This window comes from Phyllobates terribilis, unplaced genomic scaffold, assembly GCF_046119375.1.
Source record: "Phyllobates terribilis strain yellow unplaced genomic scaffold, ASM4611937v1 Scaffold_3__8_contigs__length_932513732, whole genome shotgun sequence".
NCBI classification, from domain to species: Eukaryota; Metazoa; Chordata; class Amphibia; order Anura; family Dendrobatidae; genus Phyllobates; species Phyllobates terribilis.
Window position 1 is genome coordinate 653,219,376 of NW_027362763.1, and position 25,715 is coordinate 653,245,090.

General features: G+C 54.9%; 2 protein-coding genes across 3 annotated transcripts in view; one reads left to right on the top strand and one right to left on the bottom strand.

Moving 5' to 3' along the window:
* LOC141257286 (uncharacterized) overlaps nucleotides 1-24,298 on the top strand; it is a 122,742-nt gene extending 98,444 nt beyond the window's left edge. Inside the window, exons 15-19 of one of the 2 annotated variants that reach the window (XR_012318045.1) lie at nucleotides 2,422-2,490; nucleotides 7,990-8,824; nucleotides 9,354-9,537; nucleotides 18,949-19,026; nucleotides 19,099-19,234. Coding sequence is in view for 1 of the 2 variants with exons in the window: in XM_073671681.1 (XP_073527782.1) it covers nucleotides 2,422-2,490; nucleotides 7,990-8,824; nucleotides 9,354-9,537; nucleotides 18,863-19,026; nucleotides 19,099-19,251 (1,405 nt within the window). In the remaining variant the exon portion in view is untranslated. Of the gene's footprint in view, nucleotides 1-2,421; nucleotides 2,491-7,989; nucleotides 8,825-9,353; nucleotides 9,538-18,862; nucleotides 19,027-19,098 lie in introns of both variants that reach the window. The other variant, XM_073671681.1, reaches the window with a different exon arrangement.
* Nucleotides 19,060-25,715, bottom strand: part of LOC141258592 (alanine--tRNA ligase, mitochondrial-like) — a 21,591-nt gene continuing 14,935 nt past the window's right edge. The window contains exons 5-9 of the mRNA XM_073673561.1: nucleotides 24,875-24,997; nucleotides 24,015-24,125; nucleotides 23,654-23,740; nucleotides 23,447-23,557; nucleotides 19,060-19,951 (exon numbers count right to left, since the gene is read on the bottom strand). Of these exons, the coding sequence (XP_073529662.1) occupies nucleotides 19,775-19,951; nucleotides 23,447-23,557; nucleotides 23,654-23,740; nucleotides 24,015-24,125; nucleotides 24,875-24,997 (609 nt within the window). The 3' untranslated portion in view covers nucleotides 19,060-19,774. The remainder of the gene's footprint in view (nucleotides 19,952-23,446; nucleotides 23,558-23,653; nucleotides 23,741-24,014; nucleotides 24,126-24,874; nucleotides 24,998-25,715) is intronic.

The following is a 25,715-nucleotide window of genomic DNA, read 5'->3' on the forward strand; positions in this document are numbered from 1 at the left end:
GTGGAGAGGACGGGTAGGTGGTAGGCAGAGATGAGGAGGAGATGTAGGGCGGTGCAGCACTGTGGAGAGGATCGGTAGGGTGGTAGACAGAGATGAGTAGGAGATGTAGGGCAATGCAGCACGGTGGAGAGGACGGGTAGGTGGTAGGCAGAGATGAGGAGGAGATGTAGGGCGGTGCAGCACTGTGGAGAGGACCGGTAGGTGGTAGGCAGAGATGAGGAAGAGATGTAGGGCGGTGCAGCACTGTGGAGAGGACGGGTAGGTGGTAGGCAGAGATGAGGAGGAGATGTAGGGCGGTGCAGCACTGTGGAGAGGACGGGTAGGTGGTAGGCAGAGATGAGGAGGAGATGTAGGGCAGTGCTGCACTGTGGAGAGGACGGGTAGGTGGTAGAGAGATGAGGAGATGTAGGGCGGTGCAGCACTGTGGAGAGGATGGGTAGGTGGTAGGCAGAGATGAGGAGGAGATGTAGGGCAGTGCTGCACTGTGGAGAGGACGGGTAGGTGGTAGAGAGATGAGGAGATGTAGGGCGGTGCAGCACTGTGGAGTGGGTGGGTAGGTGGTAGACAGAGATGAGATGTACAGTAGTGTTCAAAATAATAGCAGTCCAATATGACTGACAAGATTAATCGCTGTTTTTGGTATAAATTCTATCACCGCATGTCAAACAACTTACCAGTCGGTGCAGTAGATTGTAAGACTCGTGATCATGAATGCGGAGTGTGGTGGTTTACCAGACTCCTCATTCATGATCTGCAGGTTTTTGAGTCTGTGTATTTGAATAATTAATTGTAAGGGGGAGTGTTCAATATAATATCAGTGTGCGGGTCATTTATTGAGGTCAATTATTCTGTGAAGAAACAGCTGTGAATCAGGTGGCCCTTATATAAGGGTGAAGCAGCACATGTTGTACATGCATTTCTCCTTGAAAGCCTGAGCAATATGGGTCGTTCCAGACATTGTTCAAAAGAACAGCGTACTTTGATTAAAAAGTTGATTGGAGAGGGTAAAACTTCTAAAGAAGCGCAGACAATGATCAGCTGTTCAGCTAAAATGATCTCCAATGCTTTATAATGGAAAGCAAAACCAGAGAGACGAGGAAGAAAACGGAAGACTACCATCCGAATGGATGGAAGAATAGCCAGAATGGCAAAGGCTCAGCCAATGATCAGCTCCAGGATGATCACAGACAGTCTCCAGTTACCTGTGAGGACTGTGACAGTCAGAAGACGCCTGTGTGAAGCTAATCTCTTACCAAGAAGTCCCCGCAAAGTCCCACTGTTAAAAAAAGACATGTGCTGAAGCGGATACAATTTGCCAAAGAACAGATCAACTGATCAAGAGAAATGGAGAAACATTTTGTGGACTGATGAAAGTAAAATTGTTCTTTTGGGGTCCAAGGGCCATAGAAAGTTCATCAGACGACCCCCAAACTCTGTATTCAGCCACAGTACACCCTGCAGACAGTGAAGCATGGTGGAAGCATCATGATATGGGCATGTTTCTTTTACTATGGTGCCGGACCTATTTAAAGCATACCAGGGATCATGGACCAGTTTGCATATATTGAAATACTTGAAGAGGTCATGCTGCCTTACGCTGAAGAGGACATGCCCTTGAAATGCGGCACTGCGGAAAGGAGAAAAAATAAAAGGAAAAAAAAAAAACTCTAACAATAAAATACAAATAAAAACAATGTAACGTTAAAATAATGTACCAAAACCCCCAATAACAAAACATTAAAAAAATATAAAAAATCTCCCGAAACGCCCACAATGAAATCTAAACAAAACATAATAAAATACAAACGACTCTAAGATACAATCCCACGAGCAGCCCAAAAAAAAAGAAAAAAAGTGATATATATTGTGATATATATATATATATATATACACAAAGGAACAGACATATTGTAAAAGTAAAATATAACAAACAACATTTAGTTTCCACTTGCTGCACAGAGGACTCTCGCACCCGGTCAGTATGTGGAACTACAAGTCCGCTCGTGCTCTCCCGTTGTTGCGCTGTGATCGCCGCGCCTGACCGCAGTTTTGCTGCCCTGGGGACAGAAGGGTTAATTCCTCTGATGTAACTCCCTGATAATCACACTCTGGGGACACTTGAGATGTTGAGTGAGATTACAGACGGTTATTCAAGCCTCAGATCTGGACTGCACACTGCACAGAAGCCTCAGCTGTGAGACCCGCGCAGATGGATATGCTGCCACCATATAGCCAGGGGGGCAGCCGCAGCCGTCTCCACCATCAGGAGGGCGACTCGGGGGTAAGACATGAATGATCTGCAATCAAAGAGTTTGTCACAGTGTGTCAGTGAGCTACACGCATAGGTACCGTACTGGTACATTGTGACAACGCCTCAGCTGTGTGTGTCCTGCATTGATGTGCTGATACTTTATCCTGCAGGTTCTGTGCTCCGCTGTCCCTGGAGTTCGGCTCCTCGGCAACTGTAAAGAAAATAACGAAGCAGAAAAGGTAAAACTGACGAGAGACGGCGGTCACCACGTGATCGGTGACACGCACACGGCCCTCATTGTCACATTATATATTATACCGCCACTCTCTGCAATCTGATAAAGGTCATGATCTGACCGAAGCGTCACGGTTTAGGAACGCTGAACACTAATCAGAACGACTGTACTTTTCAATTTCTAAAAGAGTGGCGAGTTCTTCTTACCGGGGAATATGGGGGAGCACCCGGCGGGGGCACCGGGACTGGAGCGCTGCGCTCCCTGCTCTGCTGCAGTACATCATATGGGGCCGACCTGCTGGAATAAATGGGGGCAAATGCGATAAAACAGTAGAGAGGGGTCTAGATATCAAATCCCTTCTTCTTGGCACTGTCTGATGTCAGTAGCTTCATGTAGGTCAGGTCTGCTCGGGACAGAGGGTGGAAATTATCACTGATGACCCAGGTCATTGATGCCCCAGATCTCTGATGCCCCAGGTCACTGATGCCCCAGGTCACTGATGACCCAGGTCTCTAAAGCTCCAAGTCTCTGATGCCCCAGGTCTCTGATGCCCCTGGTCTCCTCTGCTTCCCATCTCTGATCCCCCTGATCTCTAATGCTTCACGTCTCTGATGCCCCATAACTCCTCTGCTTCCCGTCTCTGATGCCCCAGAACTCCTCTGCTTCCCGTCTCTGATGACCCTGGTCTCCTCTGCTTCCCGTCTCTGATGCCCCAGGTCTCTGATTCCCCAGGTCTCTGATGCCCCAGGTCTCTGATGCCCCAGGTCTGTGATGCCCCAGGTCTGTGATTCCCCAGGTCTCTAATGGCCCAGGTCTCTGATGCCCCAGGTCTCTAATGGCCCAGGTCTCTAATGGCCCAGGTCTCTGATGCCCCAGGTCTCCTCTGCTTCCTGTCTCTGATGCCCCAGGTCTCTGATGCCCCAGATCTCTGATGCCCCAGATCTCGAATGCCCCAGATCTCGAATGCCCCTGGTCTCCTCTGCTTCCCATCTCTGATGCCCCTGGTCTCTAATGCTTCCCGTCTCTGATGCCCCTGGTCTCTAATGCTTCCTGTCTCTAATGCCCCTGGTGTCCTCTGCTTCCCGTCTCTGATGCCCCAGGTCTCTGATTCCCCAGGTCTCTGATTCCCCAGGTCTCTGATGCCCCATGTCTGTGATTCCCCAGGTCTCTAATGGCCCAGGTCTCTGATGGCCCAGGTCTCTGATGCCCCAGGTCTCTGATTCCCCAGGTCTCTGATGGCCCAGGTCTCTAATGGCCCAGGTCTCTAATGGCCCAGGTCTCTGATGGCCCAGGTCTCTGATGCCCCAGGTCTCCTCTGCTTCCTGTCTCTGATGCCCCAGGTCTCTGATGCCCCAGATCTCGAATGCCCCAGATCTCGAATGCCCCTGGTCTCCTCTGCTTCCCATCTCTGATGCCCCTGGTCTCTAATGCTTCCCGTCTCTGATGCCCCTGGTCTCTAATGCTTCCTGTCTCTAATGCCCCTGGTGTCCTCTGCTTCCCGTCTCTGATGCCCCTGATCTCCTCTGCTTCCCGTCTCTGATGCCCCTGGTCTCCTCTGCTTCCCGTCTCTGATGCCCCTGATCTCTAATGCTTCCCGTCTCTGATGCCTCTGGTCTCTAATGCTTCCTGTCTCTGATGCCCCTGGTCTCCTCTGCTTCCTGTCTCTGATGCCCCTGGTCTCCTCTGCTTCCAATCTCTGATGCCCCTGGTCTCCTCTGCTTCCTGTCTCTGATGCCCCTGGTCTCCTCTGCTTCCTGTCTCTGATGCCCCTGGTCTCCTCTGCTTCCTGTCTCTGATGCCCCTGGTCTCTAATGCTTCCTGTCTCTGATGCCCCTGGTCTCCTCTGCTTCCTGTCTCTGATGCCCCCGGTCTCCTCTGCTTCCTGTCTCTGATACCCCTGGTCTCCTCTGCTTCCTGTCTCTGATGCCCCTGATCTCCTCTGCTTCCTGTCTCTGATGCCCCTGGTCTCTAATGCTTCCTGTCTCTGATGCTCCTGGTCTCTAATGCTTCCTGTCTCTGATGCCCCTGGTCTCCTCTGCTTCCTGTCTCTGATGCCCCCGGTCTCCTCTGCTTCCTGTCTCTGATACCCCTGGTCTCCTCTGCTTCCTGTCTCTGATGCCCCTGATCTCCTCTGCTTCCTGTCTCTGATGCCCCTGGTCTCTAATGCTTCCTGTCTCTGATGCTCCTGGTCTCCTCTGCTTCCTGTCTCTGATGCCCGTGGTCTCCTCTGCTTCCTGTCTCTGATGCCCGTGGTCTCCTCTGCTTCCTGTCTCTGATGCCCGTGGTCTCCTCTGCTTCCTGTCTCTGATGCCCCTGGTCTCCTCTGCTTCCTGTCTCTGATGCCCCTGGTCACCTCTGCTTCCTGTCTCTGATGCCCCTGGTCTCCTCTGCTTCCCTTCTCTGATGCCCCTGGTCTCTAATGCTTCCCGTCTCTGATGCCCCTGGTCTCTAATGCTTCCCGTCTCTAATGCCCCTGGTGTCCTCTGCTTCCCGTCTCTGATGCCCCTGATCTCCTCTGCTTCCCGTCTCTGATGCCCCTGGTCTCCTCTGCTTCCCGTCTCTGATGCCCCTGGTCTCTAATGCTTCCCGTCTCTGATGCCCCTGGTCTCTAATGCTTCCTGTCTCTGATGCCCCTGGTGTCCTCTGCTTCCTGTCTCTGATGCCCCTGGTCTCTAATGCTTCCTGTCTCTGATGCCCCTGGTGTCCTCTGCTTCCTGTCTCTGATGCCCCTGGTCTCTAATGCTTCCTGTCTCTGATGCCCCTGGTCTCCTCTGCTTCCTGTCTCTGATGCCCGTGGTCTCCTCTGCTTCCTGTCTCTGATGCCCCTGGTGTCCTCTGCTTCCTGTCTCTGATGCTCCTGGTCTCCTCTGCTTCCTGTCTCTGATGCTCCTGGTCTCCTCTGCTTCCTGTTTCTGATGCTCCTGGTCTCCTCTGCTTCCTGTCTCTGATGCCCGTGGTCTCCTCTGCTTCCTGTCTCTGATGCCCCTGGTCTCCTCTGCTTCCTGTCTCTGATGCCTCTGGTCTCCTCTGCTTCCTGTCTCTGATGCCCCTGGTCTCCTCTGCTTCCCGTCTCTGATGCCCCTGGTCTCTAATGCTTCCCATCTCTGATGCCCCTGGTCTCTAATGCTTCCTGTCTCTGATGCCCCTGGTCTCCTCTGCTTCCTGTCTCTGATGCCCGTGGTCTCCTCTGCTTCCTGTCTCTGATGCCCCTGGTGTCCTCTGCTTCCTGTCTCTGATGCTCCTGGTCTCCTCTGCTTCCTGTCTCTGATGCTCCTGGTCTCCTCTGCTTCCTGTTTCTGATGCTCCTGGTCTCCTCTGCTTCCTGTCTCTGATGCCCGTGGTCTCCTCTGCTTCCTGTCTCTGATGCCCCTGGTCTCCTCTGCTTCCTGTCTCTGATGCCTCTGGTCTCCTCTGCTTCCTGTCTCTGATGCCCCTGGTCTCCTCTGCTTCCCGTCTCTGATGCCCCTGGTCTCTAATGCTTCCCGTCTCTGATGCCCCTGGTCTCTAATGCTTCCTGTCTCTGATGCCCCTGGTCTCCTCTGCTTCCTGTCTCTGATGCCCGTGGTCTCCTCTGCTTCCTGTCTCTGATGCCCCTGGTGTCCTCTGCTTCCTGTCTCTGATGCTCCTGGTCTCCTCTGCTTCCTGTCTCTGATGCTCCTGGTCTCCTCTGCTTCCTGTTTCTGATGCTCCTGGTCTCCTCTGCTTCCTGTCTCTGATGCCCGTGGTCTCCTCTGCTTCCTGTCTCTGATGCCCCTGGTCTCCTCTGCTTCCTGTCTCTGATGCCTCTGGTCTCCTCTGCTTCCTGTCTCTGATGCCCCTGGTCTCCTCTGCTTCCCGTCTCTGATGCCCCTGGTCTCTAATGCTTCCTGTCTCTGATGCCCCTGGTCTCCTCTGCTTCCTGTCTCTGATGCCCGTGGTCTCCTCTGCTTCCTGTCTCTGATGCCCCTGGTCTCCTCTGCCCCTGGTCTCCTCTGCTTCCTGTCTCTGATGCCCCTGGTCTCTAATGCTTCCTGTCTCTGATGCCCCTGGTCTCTAATGCTTCCTGTCTCTGATGCCTCTGGTCTCCTCTGCTTCTTGTCTCTGATGCCCCTGGTCTCTTCTGCTTTCTGTCTCTGATGCCCCTGGTCTCCTCTGCTTCCTGTCTCTGATGCCCCTGGTCTCCTCTGCTTCCTGTCTCTGATGTCCCTGGTCTCCTCTGCTTCCTGTCTCTGATGCCCCTGGTCTCCTCTGCTTCCTGTCTCTGATGCCCCTGGTCTTCTCTGCTTCCCGTCTCTGATGCCCCTGGTCTCCTCTGCTTCCCGTCTCTGATGCTCCTGGTCTCCTCTGCTTCCCGTCTCTGATGCCCCTGGTCTCCTCTGCTTCCTGTCTCTGATGCTCCTGGTCTCCTCTGCTTCCTGTCTCTGATGCTCCTGGTCTCCTCTGCTTCCCGTCTCTGATGCTCCTTGTCTCCTCTGCTTCCCGTCTCTGATGCCCCTGGTCTCCTCTGCTTCCTGTCTCTGATGCTCCTGGTCTCCTCTGCTTCCTGTCTCTGATGCTCCTGGTCTCCTCTGCTTCCTGTCTCTGATGCTCCTGGTCTCCTCTGCTTCCTGTTTCTGATGCTCCTGGTCTCCTCTGCTTCCTGTCTCTGATGCCCGTGGTCTCCTCTGCTTCCTGTCTCTGATGCCCCTGGTCTCCTCTGCTTCCTGTCTCTGATGCCTCTGGTCTCCTCTGCTTCCTGTCTCTGATGCCCCTGGTCTCCTCTGCTTCCCGTTTCTGATGCTCCTGGTCTCCTCTGTTTCCTGTCTCTGATGCTGCTGGTCTCCTCTGCTTCCTGTCTCTGATGCCCCTGGTCTCCTCTGCTTCCTGTCTCTGATGCTCCTTGTCTCCTCTGCTTCCTGTCTCTGATGCCCGTGGTCTCCTCTGCTTCCTGTCTCTGATGCTCCTGGTCTCCTCTGCTTCCTGTCTCTGATGCTCCTGGTCTCCTCTGCTTCCTGTCTCTGATGCTCCTGGTCTCCTCTGCTTCCTGTCTCTGATGCTCCTGGTCTCCTCTGCTTCCTGTCTCTGATGCCCCTGGTCTCCTCTGCTTCCTGTCTCTGATGCTCCTTGTCTCCTCTGCTTCCCGTCTCTGATGCTCCTTGTCTCCTCTGCTTCCTGTCTCTGATGCCCCTGGTCTCCTCTGCTTCCTGTCTCTGATGCTCCTGGTCTCCTCTGCTTCCTGTCTCTGATGCTCCTGGTCTCCTCTGCTTCCTGTCTCTGATGCCCCTGGTCTCTAATGCTTCCTGTCTCTGATGCCCCTGGTCTCTAATGCTTCCTGTCTCTGATGCTCCTTGTCTCCTCTGTTTCCTGTCTCTGATTCCCCTGGTCTCCTCTGCTTCCTGTCTCTGATGCTCCTGGTCTCCTCTGCTTCCTGTCTCTGATGCTCCTGGTCTCCTCTGCTTCCTGTCTCTGATGCCCGTGGTCTCCTCTGCTTCCTGGCTCTGATGCCCCTGGTATGATGCTGATATAATTTTTATGTCTTATTTAGGTCAGACAAGGAAAACAGACATTGGGGTCTGCACCAAGGTGGCGGCAAGAAGGTCAAGAGAAAGAAAGACCCGTCTCTGGTGCCTGGTCCACTCACCCTGGAGATGCTTCAGCACAGAGCAGTCTACAAGGCGTACAAGAAGCTGGTCCAGGAGACGGAGGAGCCACAGACCTTGAGGGTCCTGGAGATGCTGCATGCCCTGCAGAGTACGAGGGGGGAGCGAGACATGTTGGCTTTGATCCAGAAGGTTCTAGAGTTGGACGTTTTACAGAACCTACAGCTGCAAGAACTGAGGAGACATCTGCGCAGCGACCTCTCCAGGGGTGCGATCAGCAGCTCGTCCATCTCACGGGTCACGGGGCTCCTCGGCGCCCTCCTCGACGTCTCCTTTCACAAGTTCTGGGGGGAGATCTCTGGCCGGCTGAAAGTTTATGGAGTGGAGCAGTCGGGCAATGAAGGTTGGGCGAGACTTGAGCCAATTCTTCTAGTGCTAAGCACTAAAATAGCCACGAAACGTCTCCACGGCCAGAGGAGTGATGTATATCACCCCGCACAAATGCAGCCGAGTGTTGACGATGTGGTCGCCTTCCACCAGGCCATTGGGATGGCTGCTCAAGGGTGGCCAACTCCAGAAATATTGCATTTCCTGAAGTATCTGCAGACACATGGTCCTCAGGAAGGGCTTCCCCTACTGGAGAACAACTTGCTGTGCTGCCTGGAGCTGCGAAAGTACAGGAACGCCCATCACGCCATGCCGGACCGTGGCCTCCTGAAGAGGAAGGTGCACGTTCTCAGGGAGAGATTCCTCCTCTTACATGAGAATGGGGGGCTGCAGGTAAGAGACCCCAACACCCGCGACCTGGTGAGGAGACGAGGGATGGGAATAGGCCAAAAACATAGTACCTGTGTAACATGGCCGGCTACAAAGCCTGCCAGTGTCGCCACAACAATGGAGAGCGAGCCGTCAGTCAGAGTGCGGAGGCTTACAGTCGCCGGGGATTACAGTCACCGCTCCCTGTGTACTGTACCTGCCCCGTACGCCTCTATGACTGAAAGCCAGCGGCTCCTAGGAGGATGTAAGATCATTTCTCCCGGTAGCCGCACTTTCAGTACTGCGGCCAAGAAGCGTTTTAACGCTACATTTAAACAAGCGCAAGGTTCAGGAAAGTGAGAGCAGTGATTAGGAGAACTGCTCTGGAAGCAGCCACAGGTGAGGGCCGCTGCTTTTGCAGGACTGCTGCTGCTCACCCCCCCCCATAGAAGTCAGTGAGCTGGTAAGAGGTGTCTGGGATCTCAGGAGTTAACTCTTCTCCTGCACACTTAGCTAGCTATAGACTACAACCCTCATCTTGTTTTGTGTTCAGTTGTCCCCGGAGCTCTTGGAGGCTGCACAAAGAGACACAGAGGCAGCGACACACAGCGACCTGCCGTCTACCTCGCTATTCGACCACCTCCAGGACTGGCTGACCGACTCCTTACTGCCGTTCTGGGCTGGATTCCGGAGAGCTTGGGCCGTCCGCTCCCCGTCCAGTGCTCAGCGAGAGCCAGGTAATCACAGGACAACAGCGTTACAATGTAACAGCGCGGCCAAAAGTCACATGGGGGCCACTCTCTATATTACCTCTCATACACATCACATAGGGGGGCTGCGCTCTCTATATTCCCCCCATACACATAAGGGGCCGCTCTCTATATTACTCCCCCCATACACATCACAAAAGGGGGCCGCTCTCTATATTCCCCCCATACACATCACATAGGGGGCCGCTCTCTATATTCCCCCCATACACATCACATAGGGGGCCGCTCTCTATATTACCTCTCATACACATCACATAGGGGGCCGCTCTCTATATTCCCCCCATACTCATCACAAAAGGGGGCCGCTCTCTATATTCCCCCCATACACATCACACAGGGGGCCGCTCTCTATATTACCTCTCATACATATCACATAGGGGCCGCTCTCTATATTACTCCCCCCATACACATCACAAAAGGGGGCTGCTCTCTATATTCCCCCCATATATCACATAGGGGCCGCTCTCTATATTCCCCCCATACACATCACATAGGGGGCCGCTCTCTATATTCCCCCCATACACATCACATAGGGGGCCGCTCTCTATATTACCTCTCATACACATCACATAGGGGGCCGCTCTCTATATTCCCCCCATACACATCACATAGGGGGCCGCTCTCTATATTACCTCTCATACACATCACATAGGGGGCCGCTCTCTATATTCCCCCCATACACATCACATAGGGGGCCGCTCTCTATATTCCCCCCATACACATCACACAGGGGGCCGCTCTCTATATTACCTCTCATACATATCACATAGGGGAAGCTCTCTATTACTCCCCCCATACACATCACAAAAGGGGGCTGCTCTCTATATTCCCCCCATACACATAGGGGCCGCTCTCTATATTCCTCCCATACACATCACATAGGGGGCTGCTCTCTATATTCCCCCCATACACATGACATAGGGGCCGCTCTCTACATTAGCTCTCATACACATCACATAGGGGCCGCTCTCTATATTCCCCCCATACACATAGAGGGCCGCTCTCTATATTACTCCCCCCATACACATCACATAGGGGCCGCTCTCTATATTCCCCCCATACACATAGGGGGCCGCTCTCTATATTACTCCCCCCATACACATCACAAAAGGGGGCCGCTCTCTATATTCTCCCCATACACATCACATAGGGGGCCGCTCTCTATATTCCCCCCATACACATCACATAGGGGGCCGCTCTCTATATTACCTCTCATACACATCACATAGGGGGCCGCTCTCTATATTACTCCCCCATACACATCACATAGGGGGCCGCTCTCTATATTCCCCCCATACACATCACATAGGGGGCCGCTCTCTATATTCCCCCCATACACATCACATAGGGGGCCGCTCTCTATATTCCCCCCATACACATCACATAGGGGGCCGCTCTCTATATTACCTCTCATACACATCACATAGGGGGCCGCTCTCTATATTACTCCCCCATACACATCACATAGGGGGCCGCTCTCTATATTCCCCCCCATACACATCACATAGGGGGCCGCTCTCTATATTTCCCCCATACACATCACATAGGGGGTCGCTCTCTATATTCCTCCCCCCATACACATCACATAGGGGGCCGCTCTCTATATTCCTCCCATACACATCACATAGGGGGCCGCTCTCTATATTACTACCCCCATACACATCACATAGGGGCCGCTCTCTATATTACTCCCCCCATACACATCACATAGGGGGCCGCTCTACATATTCCCCCCCATACACATCACATAGGGGGCCGCTCTACATATTCCCCCCCTTACACATCACATAGGGGGCCGCTCACTATATTCCCCCCCTTACACATCACATAGGGGGCCGCTCACTATATTCCCCCCCTTACACATCACATAGGGGGCCGCTCACTATATTCCCCCCCTTACACATCACATAGGGGGCCGCTCACTATATTCCCCCCATACACATCACATAGGGGGCCGCTGTCTATATTCCCCCATACACATAGGGGCCGCTCACTATATTCCCCCCCATACACATCACATAGGGGGCCGCTCACTATATTCCCCCCCTTACACATCACATAGGGGGCCGCTCACTATATTCCCCCCCTTACACATCACATAGGGGGCCGCTGTCTATATTCCCCCATACACATAGGGGCCGCTCACTATATTCCCCCCCATACACATCACATAGGGGCCGCTCACTATATTCCCCCCCATACACATCACATAGGGGCCGCTGTCTATATTCCCCCATACACATAGGGGCCGCTCTCTATATTCCTCCCATACACATCACATAGGGGGTCGCTCTCTATATTCCTCCCATACACATCACATAGGGGCCGCTCTCTATATTACTCCCCCCATACACATCACATAGGGGGCCGCTCTACATATTCCCCCCCATACACATCACACAGGGGGCCGCTCACTATATTCCCCCCCTTACACATCACATAGGGGGCCGCTCTCTATATTCCCCCCATACATGTCACATAGGGGCCGCTGTCTATATTCCACCATACACATCACATAGGGGGCCGCTCTCTATATTACCTCTCATACACATCACATAGGGGGCCGCTCTCTATATTCCCCCCCATACATGTCACATACGGGCCGCTTTCTATATCCCCCCCCATACACATCACATAGGGGGCCGCTCTATATTCCCCCCATACACATCACATAGGGGGCCGCTCTCTATATTACCTCTCATACACATCACATAGGGGGCCGCTCTCTATATTACCTCTCATACACATCACATAGGGGGCCGCTCTCTATATTACCTCTCATACACATCACATAGGGGGCCGCTCTCTATATTACCTCTCATACACATCACATAGGGGGCCGCTCTCTATATTACCTCTCAAACACATCACATAGGGGGCCGCTCTCTACATTTCCCCCCATAAACATCACATAGGGGCCGCTCTCTATATTCCCCCCCATACACATCACATAGGGGGCCGATCTCTATATTCCTCCCATACACATCACATTGGGGCCGCTCTCTATATTACTCCCCCCCCCATACACATCACATAGGGGCCGCTCTCTATATTACTCCCCCCATACACATCACATAGGGGGCCGCTCTCCATATTTCCCCCCATACACATCACATAGGGGCCGCTCTCTATATTCCCCCATACACATCACATAGGGGCCGCTCTCTATATTTCCCCCATACACATCACATAGGGGGCCGCTCTCTATATTTCCCCCATACACATCACATAGGGGGCCGCTCTACATATTCCTCCCCATACACATCACATAGGGGCCGCTCTCTATATTACCCCCCCATACACATCACATAGGGGCCGCTCTCTATATTACCTCTCATACACATCACATAGGGGGCCGATCTCTATATTACTCCCCCCATACACATCACATAGGGGGCCGATCTCTATATTACTCCCCCCATACACATCACATAGGGGGCCGCTCTCTATATCCCCCCCATACACATCACATAGGGGGCCGCTCTCTATATTACTCCCCCCATACACATCACATAGGGGGCCGCTCTCTATATCCCCCCCATACACATCACATAGGGGGCCGCTCTCTATATTACCTCTCATACACATCACATAGGGGGCCGCTCTCTATATTACCTCTCATACACATCACATAGGGGGCTGCTCTCTATATTACATCTACAATCATGATACAAGTAAGTACACCCTCTGTGAATTCTCTGGTATCAGCAGAAAATAAAAATGTTTATTAAGATTAGGCGACTCCAACCTCCGATGAAGAACACGACAGACGACATCGGGTCGTTATTTATTTACCAAAAACAAGACCAAAGTGCAGATTCCGTGTGTGAATAATTAAGTACACCCCCTGAGTCAGTGACGTGTAGAAGCTCCTGTTGCCGCTCTGACGCCCAGTAATGGTTTCCTGTGACTGTCAGCCTCCGGCCTCGGTCTGGAGGGTTGTGACCGCTCCCGGGACAGCGTCGCTGACGTTCACTGCTGCTGGGGGACGCTCGTGTCTGCACCCATCCCTCGCGGCCCCGCGCCGATCCTCAGGACCCCGCATCGATCCCTTGCGGCCCCGCGCCGATGCTCAGGACCCCGCATCGATCCCTCGAGGCCCCACGCCGATCCTCAGGACCCCGCATCGATCCCTCGAGGCCCCACGCCGATCCTCAGGACCCCGCATCGATCCTGAGGGACCTGCGCCGATCTTCAGGACCCCGCATCGATCCCTCGCGGCCCCGCGCCGATCCTCAGGACCCCGCATCGATCCCTCGCCACCCCGCATCGATCCCTCGCGGCCCCGCGCCAATCCTCAGCGACCCGCGCCAATCCCTCGCGGCCCCCGCATCGATCCCTCGCGGCCCAGCACCGATCCCCAGGACCCCGCACCGATCCTCAGGACCCCGCATCTATCCCTCGCGGCCCCGCGCCGATCCTCAGGACCCCGCATCGATCCCTCGCGGCCCCGCACCGATCGTCAGGAGCCCGCATCGATCCCTCGCGGCCCCGCACCAATCCTCAGGACCCCGCATCGATCCCTCGCGGCCCCGCACCGATCCTCAGGACCCCGCATCGATCCCTCGCGGCCCCGCACCGATCCTCAGGACCCCGCATCGATCCCTCGCGGCCCCGCACCGATCCTCAGGTACCGCACAGCATTTCATTAGAGCAGAACCGCCTGACTGCAGAATATGGGTCATACAGAGGCGTTCATGGCGACTCTATGACGGCGAGGTCCCGTAGTGTAAAACAAGGCCAAACCATCCCCCCACCACGGTGCCAACAGCGGCTACCAGGTGTCTGTGCTGATATGCCGGGCTCGGTGTTAGGGCGTTATGGCCAAACATCTACACTCCCGTCTCGTCTGTCCATAAACACATTGATCTGAACAAACCACAAGATTTCAAGAGCAAAGCGTTTTTCTCTGGAAACCTCCCACACAAGTCTCTCTACCTCTGCCGCCATAATGCGACGTCCTTTAGAGTCTGAGCAGCGGCTCTTGGTTTTCTTTGCAGTTTTCCTCAGTTTTGCGCTTTGTAAATAATTTTTATTTTAAGATGATTTAAGGACCAGATGCTTTTTTATTTTGTCCTGTTAATTAAAGCCAGAATTGAATGAGGGCGTAGTTAGTATTTGTGATGATTATCTGCCTCTGCACAGCGCTCCATGCACCATCACATGGGGCCGCTCTCTAGATTACCCTGTAACCTCAAGTATATAGGGGGCCGCTCTCTGTGATCCTTCACACACATCACATAGGGGGGCCGCTCTCTATATTATACAGTCCGGGGGGCTCGCCCTCTCTATATAATACAGTCCGGGGGCCCGATCTCTCTATATAATACAGTCCGGGGGGCCCGCCCTCTCTATATAATACAGTCCGGGGCTCCGCCCTCTCTATATTATACAGTCCAGGGCTCCGCCCTCTCTATATTATACCGTCCGGGGGGCTCGCCCTCTCTATATAATACAGTCCGGGGGGCTCGCCCTCTCTATATAATACAGTCTGGGGGGCTCGCCCTCTCTATATTATACCGTCCGGGGGGCTCGCCCTCTCTATATAATACAGTCCGGGGGGCCCGCCCTCTCTATATAATACAGTCCGGGGGCCCGCCCTCTCTATATAATACAGTCCGGGGCTCCGCCCTCTCTATATTATACCGTCCGGGGGGCTCGCCCTCTCTATATAATACAGTCCGGGGGCCCGCCCTCTCTATATAATACAGTCCGGGGGGCTCGCCCTCTCTATATAATACAGTCCGGGGCTCCGCCCTCTCTATATTACACAGTCCGGGGCTCCGCCCTCTCTATATTATACCGTCCGGGGGGCTCGCCCTCTCTATATAATACAGTCCGGGGGGCCCGCCCTCTCTATATAATACAGTCCGGGGGCCCGCCCTCTCTATATAATACAGTCCGGGGGGCCGGCCTCTCTATATAATACAGTCCGGGGCTCCGCCCTCTCTATATTATACAGTCCGGGGCTCCGCCCTCTCTATATAATACAGTCCGGGGCTCCGCCCTCTCTATATAATACAGTCCGGGGCTCCGCCCTCTCTATATTATACAGTCCGGGGCTCCGCCCTCTCTATATTATACAGTCCAGGGGGCTCGCCCTCTCTATATAATACAGTCCGGGGCTCCGCCCTCTCTATATTATACAGTCCGGGGGCCCGCCCTCTCTATATAATACAGTCCGGGGGGCTCGCCCTCTCTATTATACAGTCCGGGGGCTCCGCCCTCTCTATATTATACAGTCCGGGGGCCCGCCCTCTCTATATAATACAGTCCGGGGGCCCGCCCTCTCTATATAATACAGTCCGGGGCTCCGCCCTCTCTATATTATACCGTCCGGGGGGCCGCCCTCTCTATATAATACAGTCCGGGGGCCCGCCCTCTCTATATAATACAGTCCGGGGGGCCCGCCCTCTCTATATAATACAGTCCGGGGGCTCGCCCTCTCTATATTATACAGTCCGGGGGGCCGCCCTCTCTATATAATAGAGTCCGGGGGCCCGCCCTCTCTATATAATACAGTCCGGGGGCCCGCCCTCTCTATATAATACAGTCCGGGGGGCCGCCCTCTCTATATAATACAGTCCGGGGGGCCTGCCCTCTCTATATAATACAGTCCGGGGGGCCTGCCCTCTCTATATAATACAGTCCGGGGGGCCCGCCCTCTCTATATAATACAGTCCGGGGGCCCGCCCTCTCTATATTATACCGTCTGGGGGGCTCGCCCTCTCTATATAATACAGTCCGGGGGCCCGCCCTCTCTATATAATACAGTCCGGGGGCCCGCCCTCTCTATATTATACCGTCCGGGGGGCCCGCCCTCTCTATATAATACAGTCCGGGGGGCCCGCCCTCTCTATATTATACCGTCCGGGGGGCCCGCCCTCTCTATATAATACAGTCCGGGGGGCCCGCCCTCTCTATATAATACAGTCCGGGGGCCCGCCCTCTCTATATAATACAGTCCGGGGGGCTCGCCCTCTCTATATAATACAGTCCGGGGACTCGCCCTCTCTATATAATACAGTCCGGGGGGCCCGCCCTCTCTATATAATACAGTCCGGGGGGCCCGCCCTCTCTATATAATACAGTCCGGGGGGCCCGCCCTCTCTATATAATACAGTCCGGGGGCCCGCCCTCTCTATATAATACAGTCCGGGGGCCCGCCCTCTCTATATAATACAGTCCGGGGGCCCGCCCTCTCTATATAATACAGTCCGGGGGCCCGCCCTCTCTATATAATACAGTCCAGGGGCCCGCCCTCTCTATATAATACAGTCCGGGGGGCCCGCCCTCTCTATATAATACAGTCCGGGGGCCCGCCCTCTCTATATAATACAGCCCGGGGGCCCGCCCTCTCTATATAATACAGTCCAGGGGCCCGCCCTCTCTATATAATACAGTCTGGGGGGCTCGCCCTCTCTATATAATACAGTCTGGGGGGCTCGCCCTCTCTATATAATACAGTCCGGGGGGCCCGCCCTCTCTATATAATACAGTCCGGGGCTCCGCCCTCTCTATATTATACAGTCCGGGGGCCCGCCCTCTCTATATTATACAGTCCGGGGGCCCGCCCTCTCTATATTATACAATCCGGGGGCCCGCCCTCTCTATATTATACAGTCCGGGGGGCCCGCCCTCTCTATATAATACAGTCCGGGGGGCTCGCCCTCTCTATATAATACAGTCCGGGGGCCCGCCCTCTCTATATAATACAGTCCGGGGGGCTCGCCCTCTCTATATAATACAGTCCGGGGGCCCGCCCTCTCTATATAATACAGTCCGGGGGCCCGCCCTCTCTATATAATACAGTCCGGGGGCCCGCCCTCTCTATATAATACAGTCCGGGGGCCCGCCCTCTCTATATAATACAGTCCGGGGGGCTCGCCCTCTCTATATAATACAGTCCGGGGGGCTCGCCCTCTCTATATTATACAGTCCGGGGGCCCGCCCTCTCTATATAATACAGTCCGGGGGCCCGCCCTCTCTATATAATACAGTCCGGGGGCCCGCCCTCTCTATATAATACAGTCCGGGGGGCCCGCCCTCTCTATATAATACAGTCCGGGGGGCCCGCCCTCTCTATATAATACAGTCCGGGGGGCTCGCCCTCTCTATATAATACAGTCCGGGGGCCCGCCCTCTCTATATAATACAGTCCGGGGGCCCGCCCTCTCTATATAATACAGTCCGGGGGCCCGCCCTCTCTATATAATACAGTCCGGGGGGCTCGCCCTCTCTATATAATACAGTCCGGGGCTCCGCCCTCTCTATATAATACTGTCCGGGGGCCCGCCCTCTCTATATAATACAGTCCGGGGGCCCGCCCTCTCTATATTATACAGTCCAGGGGGCCCGCCCTCTCTATATAATACAGTCCGGGGGGGCTCGCCCTCTCTATATAATACAGTCCGGGGGCCCGCCCTCTCTATATTATACAGTCCGGGGGCCCGCCCTCTCTATATTATACAGTCCAGGGGGCCCGCCCTCTCTATATAATACAGTCCGGGGGGCTCGCCCTCTCTATATAATACAGTCCGGGGGCCCGCCCTCTCTATATAATACAGTCCGGGGGCCCGCCCTCTCTATATAATACAGTCCGGGGGCCCGCCCTCTCTATATTATACAGTCCGGGGGGCTCGCCCTCTATATAATACAGTCTGGGGGGCTCGCCCTTTATATAATACAGTCCGGGGGCCCGCCCTCTCTATATTATACAGTGGGGCCCGCCCTCTCTATATAACAGTCCGGGGGCCCGCCCTCTCTATATTATACAGTCCAGGGGGCCCGCCCTCTCTATATTATACAGTCCAGGGGGCCCGCCCTCTCTATATAATACAGTCCGGGGGGCTCGCCCTCTCTATATTATACAGTCCGGGGGGCTCGCCCTCTCTATATTATACAGTCCAGGGGGTCCGCCCTCTCTATATTATACAGTCCGGGGGCTTGCTCTATATTATAGTCTGGGGGCCACGCTCTCCGCACCGTACAGTCCGGGGGGTCCGCTCTCTATACTATATAGTCTCTGCATCGTACAGTCCGGGGGGCCCGCCCTCTCTATATTATACAGTCCGGGGGGCTCGCCCTCTCTATATTATACAGTCCGGGGGGCCACTCTCTATATTATACAGTCCGGGGGGCTCGCCCTCTCTATATTATACAGTCCAGGGGGTCCGCCCTCTCTATATTATACAGTCCGGGGGCTTGCTCTATATTATAGTCTGGGGGCCACGCTCTCCGCACCGTACAGTCCGGGGGGCCGCTCTCTATTCCCCCCGCTCTCTCTCCACAGTGCTCCGGATGCAGCAGATGCTCAGGAAACGTTTGGCTTTATTCGAGGTGGAAGAGACTCCGCTGAAAACTTTCCACCTTCCCCAGGTGCAGCTGGACCCCAGTAAGGCGGCACCATCCATGGTCACTTTCAGCTTCAGCATGACCAACGGGCTCAGCTTAAAGGTACAGTACACCAATAACTAGATAGCACAATACTGTATATAGAGCAGGCATTTATTTGCGTATTCTACATAGGAGAGCAGTGCACAGACGCCGGACCCTCCGCTCAGCAGGAGCTCGTCCCAGACTGCGGCCCTAACCTCCATGCGTCCGACATCTCCGGAGCCGCCACAGCTGGACGCCTCGGCTGTGGCCAGGATCCCAGATGAACGGACCTGTCGTCGGTGACAGCGGATCCTCGTCTGCGCAAGGTGGACGCAGCTATGCCCAGGCACAGCAGAACGGTCGTGGCAATGTGTCACCACTTCTGAATATTACACTACAGTCCGTGAAGTACATACACGAAAGCTTTCTGCACCAATTTTGAGGTTCATATCTAATCCTGTCCATCCAGAGCTGCATTTATAATTCTGCTACTCCCCAGAAGCAGATGGCCCCCTGCTCACACCGATATAACTAAGACCTTACTGCAGGCCTGCAACCTGAAGTAACCGGGAGATGAGAAACATTGTGGATGTGACATTAAGTAACAGCAGAATTATGAAGTCAGCACTGAAGTAAAATACATCATGTAATCGCAGAATAGTGAGTGCAGCTCTGGAGGTGACTGCAGTTTCGTCATCAGCTCACAGAGCCAATATGAAGTCTGACTGCTGTCACAGATCAGGTCCACACGTGGTCGTGCCCCTCACACCCGGGGTCATTAATGTACGCGGGTCCCGGTCCAGTTCTGGAATCTTCTGGGTGACGGTCAGGAGTTTTCCTGCAGCTTCATCTGTACATAGCGCACGGCGGCCTGCAGAACGTCATCGAGGGTCTCGCTGCTCCCGCTGCCGCTAGCCACGTCCATGCCGCCATATGCTTTACCCTTTATGGCTGAGCAGACGGCGGCGGCCCACTCAAGAGCGGAGAGATGAGAGACGGAGGCCTGCAGAGGAGAGGGGACAGCGTGAGACCCCCAGAGTCAGGAGGGACAGCGTGAGACCCCCAGAGTCAGGAGGAACTGAGCCCTGAAGAAGAGAGGGGACAGTGTGAGACCCCCAGAGCCAGGAGGGACAGTCAGCAGTGTGGGGGAGGGGACAACGTGAGACCCCCAGAGTCAGAAGGGACTGAGCCCTGAAGAAGAGAGGGGACAGTGTGAGACCCCCAGAGCCAGGAGGGACAGTCAGCAGTGTGGGGGAAGGGGACAACGTGAGACCTCCAGAGTCAGGAGGGACTGAGCCCTGAAAAAGAGAGGGGACAGTGTGAGACCCCCAGAGCCAGGAGGGACAGTCAGCAGTGTGGGGGAAGGGGACAACGTGAGACCTCCAGAGTCAGGAGGGACTGAGCCCTGAAGAAGAAAGGGGACAGTGTGAGACCACTAGAGCCAGAACCCTGAAGAAGAGAGGGGACAGCGTGAGACCCCCAGAGCCAGAACCATGAAGAAGCGAGGGGACAGTGTGAGACCCCCAGAGCCAGAACCATGAAGAAGCGAGGGGACAGTGTGAGACCCCCAGAGCCAGGAGGGACAGTCAGCAGTGTGGGGGAAGGGACACCGTGAGACCCCCAGAGTCAGGAGGCACGGAGCCCTGAAGAAGAGAGGGGACAGCGTGAGACCCCCCAGAGCCCTGAAGAAGAGAGGGGACAGCGTGAGGCCCCCAGAGCCCTGAAGAAGAGAGGGGACAGCGTGAGGCCCCCAGAGCCAGGAGGGACTGAGCCCTGAAGAAGAGAGGGGACAGCGTGAGACCCCCCAGAGCCAGGAGGGACTGAGCCCTGAAGAAGAGGGACAGTGTGAGACCCCCAGAGCCAGGAGGGACAGTCAGCAGTGTGGGGGAGGGGACAACGTGAGACCCCCAGAGTCAGGAGGGACTGTGCCCTGAAAAAGAGAGGGGACAGTGTGAGACCCCCAGAGCCAGGAGGGACAGTCAGCAGTGTGGGGGAAGGGGACAACGTGAGACCCCCAGAGTCAGGAGGGACTGAGCCCTGAAGAAGAAAGGGGACAGCGTGAGACCACTAGAGTCAGAACCCTGAAGAAGAGAGGGGACAGCGTGAGACCCCCAGAGCCAGAACCATGAAGAAGCGAGGGGACAGTGTGAGACCCCCAGAGCCAGGAGGGACAGTCAGCAGTGTGGGGGAAGGGACAGCGTGAGACCCCCAAAGTCAGGAGGCACGGAGCCCTGAAGAAGAGAGGGGACAGCGTAAGACCCCCCAGAGCCCTGAAGAAGAGAGGGGACAGCGTGAGGCCCCCAGAGCCAGGAGGGACAGGGAGCAATGTGGGTTAGGGAACAGCGTGAGATCCCCAGAGCCAGGAGGGACTGAGCCCTGAAGAAGAGAGGGGACAGCGTGAGACCCCCCAGAGCCAGGAGGGACTGAGCCCTGAAGAAGAGAGGGGACAGTGTGAGACCCCCAGAGCCAGGAGGGACAGTCAGCAGTGTGGGGGAGGGGACAACGTGAGACCCCCAGAGTCAGGAGGGACTGTGCCCTGAAGAAGAGAGGGGACAGTGTGAGACCCCCAGAGCCAGGAGGGACAGTCAGCAGTGTGGGGGAGGGGACAACGTAAGACCCCCAGAGTCAGGAGGGACTGAGCCCTGAAAAAGAGAGGGGACAGTGTGAGACCCCCAGAGCCAGGAGGGACAGTCAGCAGTGTGGGGGAAGGGGACAACGTGAGACCCCCAGAGTCAGGAGGGACTGAGCCCTGAAGAAGAAAGGGGACAGCGTGAGACCACTAGAGCCAGAACCCTGAAGAAGAGAGGGGACAGCGTGAGACCCCCAGAGCCAGAACCATGAAGAAGCGAGGGGACAGTGTGAGACCCCCAGAGCCAGGAGGGACAGTCAGCAGTGTGGGGGAAGGGACAGCGTGAGACCCCCAGAGTCAGGAGGCACGGAGCCCTGAAGAAGAGAGGGGACAGCGTGAGACCCCCCAGAGCCCTGAAGAAGAGAGGGGACAGCGTGAGGCCCCCAGAGCCAGGAGGGACAGGGAGCAATGTGGGTTAGGGAACAGCGTGAGATCCCCAGAGCCAGGAGGGACTGAGCCCTGAAGAAGAGAGGGGACAGCGTGAGACCCCCCAGAGCCAGGAGGGACTGAGCCCTGAAGAAGAGAGGGGACAGCGTGAGACCCCCAGAGCCAGGAGGGACAGGGAGCAATGTGGGTTAGGGAACAGCGTGAGATCCCCAGAGCCAGGAGGGACTGAGCCCTGAAGAAGAGAGGGGACAGCGTGAGACCCCCCAGAGCCAGGAGGGACAGGGAGCAATGTGGGGGAGGGAACAGCGTGAGATCCCCAGAGCCCGCAGTGTGGGGGAGGGGGCACGGCCCGGGACCTCCTGGACTTACAGGTCACATACAGTTGTATATTGATGTGGTCACTCGCTGCTGTCAGTGGAGGGTCTCTCTAGTTTGACCACCTTACCTGTCCTGCTCAAGCAGCTGAAGCTTCGTTACAATAGATCAGTGTAAACACATCAGCAGCACAAATCTCCAGGGACTGTTGGTCTATTACAGTGTGCCAGGGATTCAGATAATCCTGATTACTCACAGAGACCACCCACTGTGATCTATTGAGCAAGCAGCTCTCTGCTGCCCCCTATCGTCCGGACAATTGCACGATTGGCCGATGATCGATATGGAGGCTGCAAGCTGTTCTCACTAAGTAATTATCGGCAAGCTAGCAGTGAGCGTACGGCGTACACACCACCTGCCAACGTACGATCACTGATAACATTATTCGCTAAGTGGGTTATCATGAGGCTGCCACCACCGATCAGTTTTGAAATACAGGCCTGGCAGGACGCCTGCTTTCTGGTAGCGTATATGGCTTTGGGAGAGGGAACAACTGCGGTCTGTTATTTTGTACGTTTGCATTACAGCTACCCGGAAGGGCGTACAGATTTGGAAAATTAGGCGTATTGTTCCTTAGCTGACCCTGCCACTAAAAATACGTGTCCCATTATTATCGGAAGTATAGAACTTCTGATATTCCATATTTCGTTGTCGGTGCCGGCGAGACTGTAGATTTCTGTTCAGCAAAAGGGCAATGCCCAGGGGGTGAGAGAAAATTATTTTGAAGTCAGGAACTGCATCCTTCTCACCTAGGTGTATATTTATCACAGGCCTGTTCTGTTAAATTAGGTTAGGAGCTCCTTTTGTACTAGCATTTGCGTATTAGCCACTTCTCCTGTGAGTGCTAATTTGCATAGCAGCAGCTCCTCAGATGGTGAGCTTCTTTGACAAATGGTATAGAGGAGGGGGAATGATGGTTTTCAGGGGGGGAGAGAGAAAATCTTAATATTTTCTATGTCACAGTGTATCAGCGCAGGACTGGCTTTCTATATAATTGCTGCATATGATTTGCCGGCAGTATCCGCTTCTGAATCCCCAGTAGATGTCACCGGCAGCCACAAGGGAGACGACAGTAGTAACGCAGCTGATCCCCAGAGCAGCACTCACCTGCGGCACCTGACAGGCGCAGAGCACGGCCCCGGAACTCTGTCTGCAGAGCAGCATCACCGCGCAGGACGGACGCCGCTCACACATCCGATTCACCAGCTTCACCAGTACCTGCCGGAGACACCGAAGATCACACATCTATAGGAGGGAGCACAGCTCCGTACTCCCCAAGAAGCGCGATGACAACCAGTATGGCCGACAACGTACCATCAGAGACTCCACACACACGGGGGCCACGAAGACGGACTGATGGGGGGAGACCGTCTCCAAGAGGCCTGGAACCATCTCCATAGCCTGAGACAAGGAACAAGTACAGGAAACACAGCGTCCACATAAACTATACATATATATTACAATACTCCAGAGCTGCGCTCACTATTCTGCTGGTGCAGTCACTGTGTACATACATTACATTACTGATCCTGAGTTACATCCTGTATTATACCCCAGAGCTGCACTCACTATTCTGCTGGTGCAGTCACTGTGTACATACATTACATTACTGATCCTGAGTTACATCCTGTATTATACTCCAGAGCTGCACTCACTATTCTGCCGCTGTCCTCACCTGTCGCTCTTCCGCCTTGCGTATGGCCGTGTTGGCAGATCTCAGCAAAAACTTGAGTGACGCTTGCAGTTCCTTCCTCTGCCACTGTGGCATGGGGGCGCTGTCAACACTCTGAAAAACAAACATAAAATTAGGGGTCCGCACTGCAGGGTCCTTGTTATGTTACATTATCTATGTAAATAAAGTAGGAGCTTTCCCCTGGGGCGAGCGGAGCGTGCAGATTTTGGGGCAGTGCAATCAGCCGGCGTGGCCTTCTCCTCCCTGTATGACACTGACCAATCAGAAGCAGCAAGCAACATAGAAGTGCAGAAGGAGCTATGATGTCATCAGGGTCACATGACCAGAGTCCACAGGTCCTGCCAGAGGAGTGTGCAGCTAAAGAAGCACCGCACAGAGGTGAGGAGACATTCACTGGAGCTCACAGCTCCTCACCTGTGTGGTGCATCTTCAGGGCTTGTCTAGCTGCACACTCCAGCTGGCAGGACCTGCGGACTCTGGTCATGTGACCCTGATGACATCACGGCTACTTCTGCACTTCTATGTTGCTGCTGCTTCTGATTGGTCCGTGTCATACAGGGAGGAGAAGGCCACGCCCCCAGTGAAAACCCTCTGCCTTAATTAAAGTTACCTGGGTGTTAACTCATTAGTTGCCAAATACTTTGATTACTAATATTTCCGGAACACAGAGGTGAAATAAAAACACGTTTTCTTCCTCCTGCAGCCGCTGTCACATTGTGTCCGGAGCAACGTGAAACGTCCTCTAAGAACATCCCCCCCCATAATGGCAGCAAATCCTGTGGCCGCCGCGCTGACACCAGCGATAGCCGCCCCAAGCGCTCACCCCGTACCCCCCCACTCACGTGTCTCAGGAGCCCGAGGTCCCGGGAGAGCTGCTGCGCGTCGCCCAGGGCGGCCGGCCTCGTCTTCATGCGCTCGCTGACAGATTCCACCTCCCTGCACAGGAGCTGCCCCGTCTCTCGCGCCTGCGGATCAGCATTATTACATCAGAGTCGTGGGATCGTCGTCACATGATGCAATTTTCCTCATTTCTGAACTGTGGTTTATACTCCGGTCACAGCTAGAGCTGCAAGTACTGCTCGTCTCCTGATCCCTGCAGATCTCCCTACAGGGGCAGTGTCTGCTCTGAGCACGCTCTGCCGCAACCGGAACCGCTCTGCCGCATCCAGAACCGCTCTGCCGCAACCGGAACCGCTCTGCCGCAACCGGGAACGTAAAGTTTAGTCTGCGCTTTGTCTACGGGATCTCACTGCTGCCCTCTGCTGGTGCTTAATAATACGCACCACTGCACTGTGGAAAGTAATACAACTCCCACAATGCAATGCAGAAGGATGCAAAGCATTATGGGATCTTCGCTAAAATATTAGCAATGTGTTTGTCCACAAATGTCACAATCATTAGAAGGGTGAATGCAACCTAATAATTGTTTATGCAGCTGTGCAGGGGACTGCGCTAGAAGACGGCCGCTCCGGAGGGGACTGCGCTAGAAGACGGCCGCTCCGGAGGGGACTGCGCTAGAAGACGGCCGCTCCGGAGGGGACTGCGCTAGAAGACGGCCGCTCCGGAGGGGACTGCGCTAGAAGACGGCCGCTCCGGAGGGGACTGCGCTAGAAGACGGCCGCTCCGGAGGGGACTGCGCTAGAAGAAGGCCGCTCCGGAGGGGACTGCGCTAGAAGAACGCCG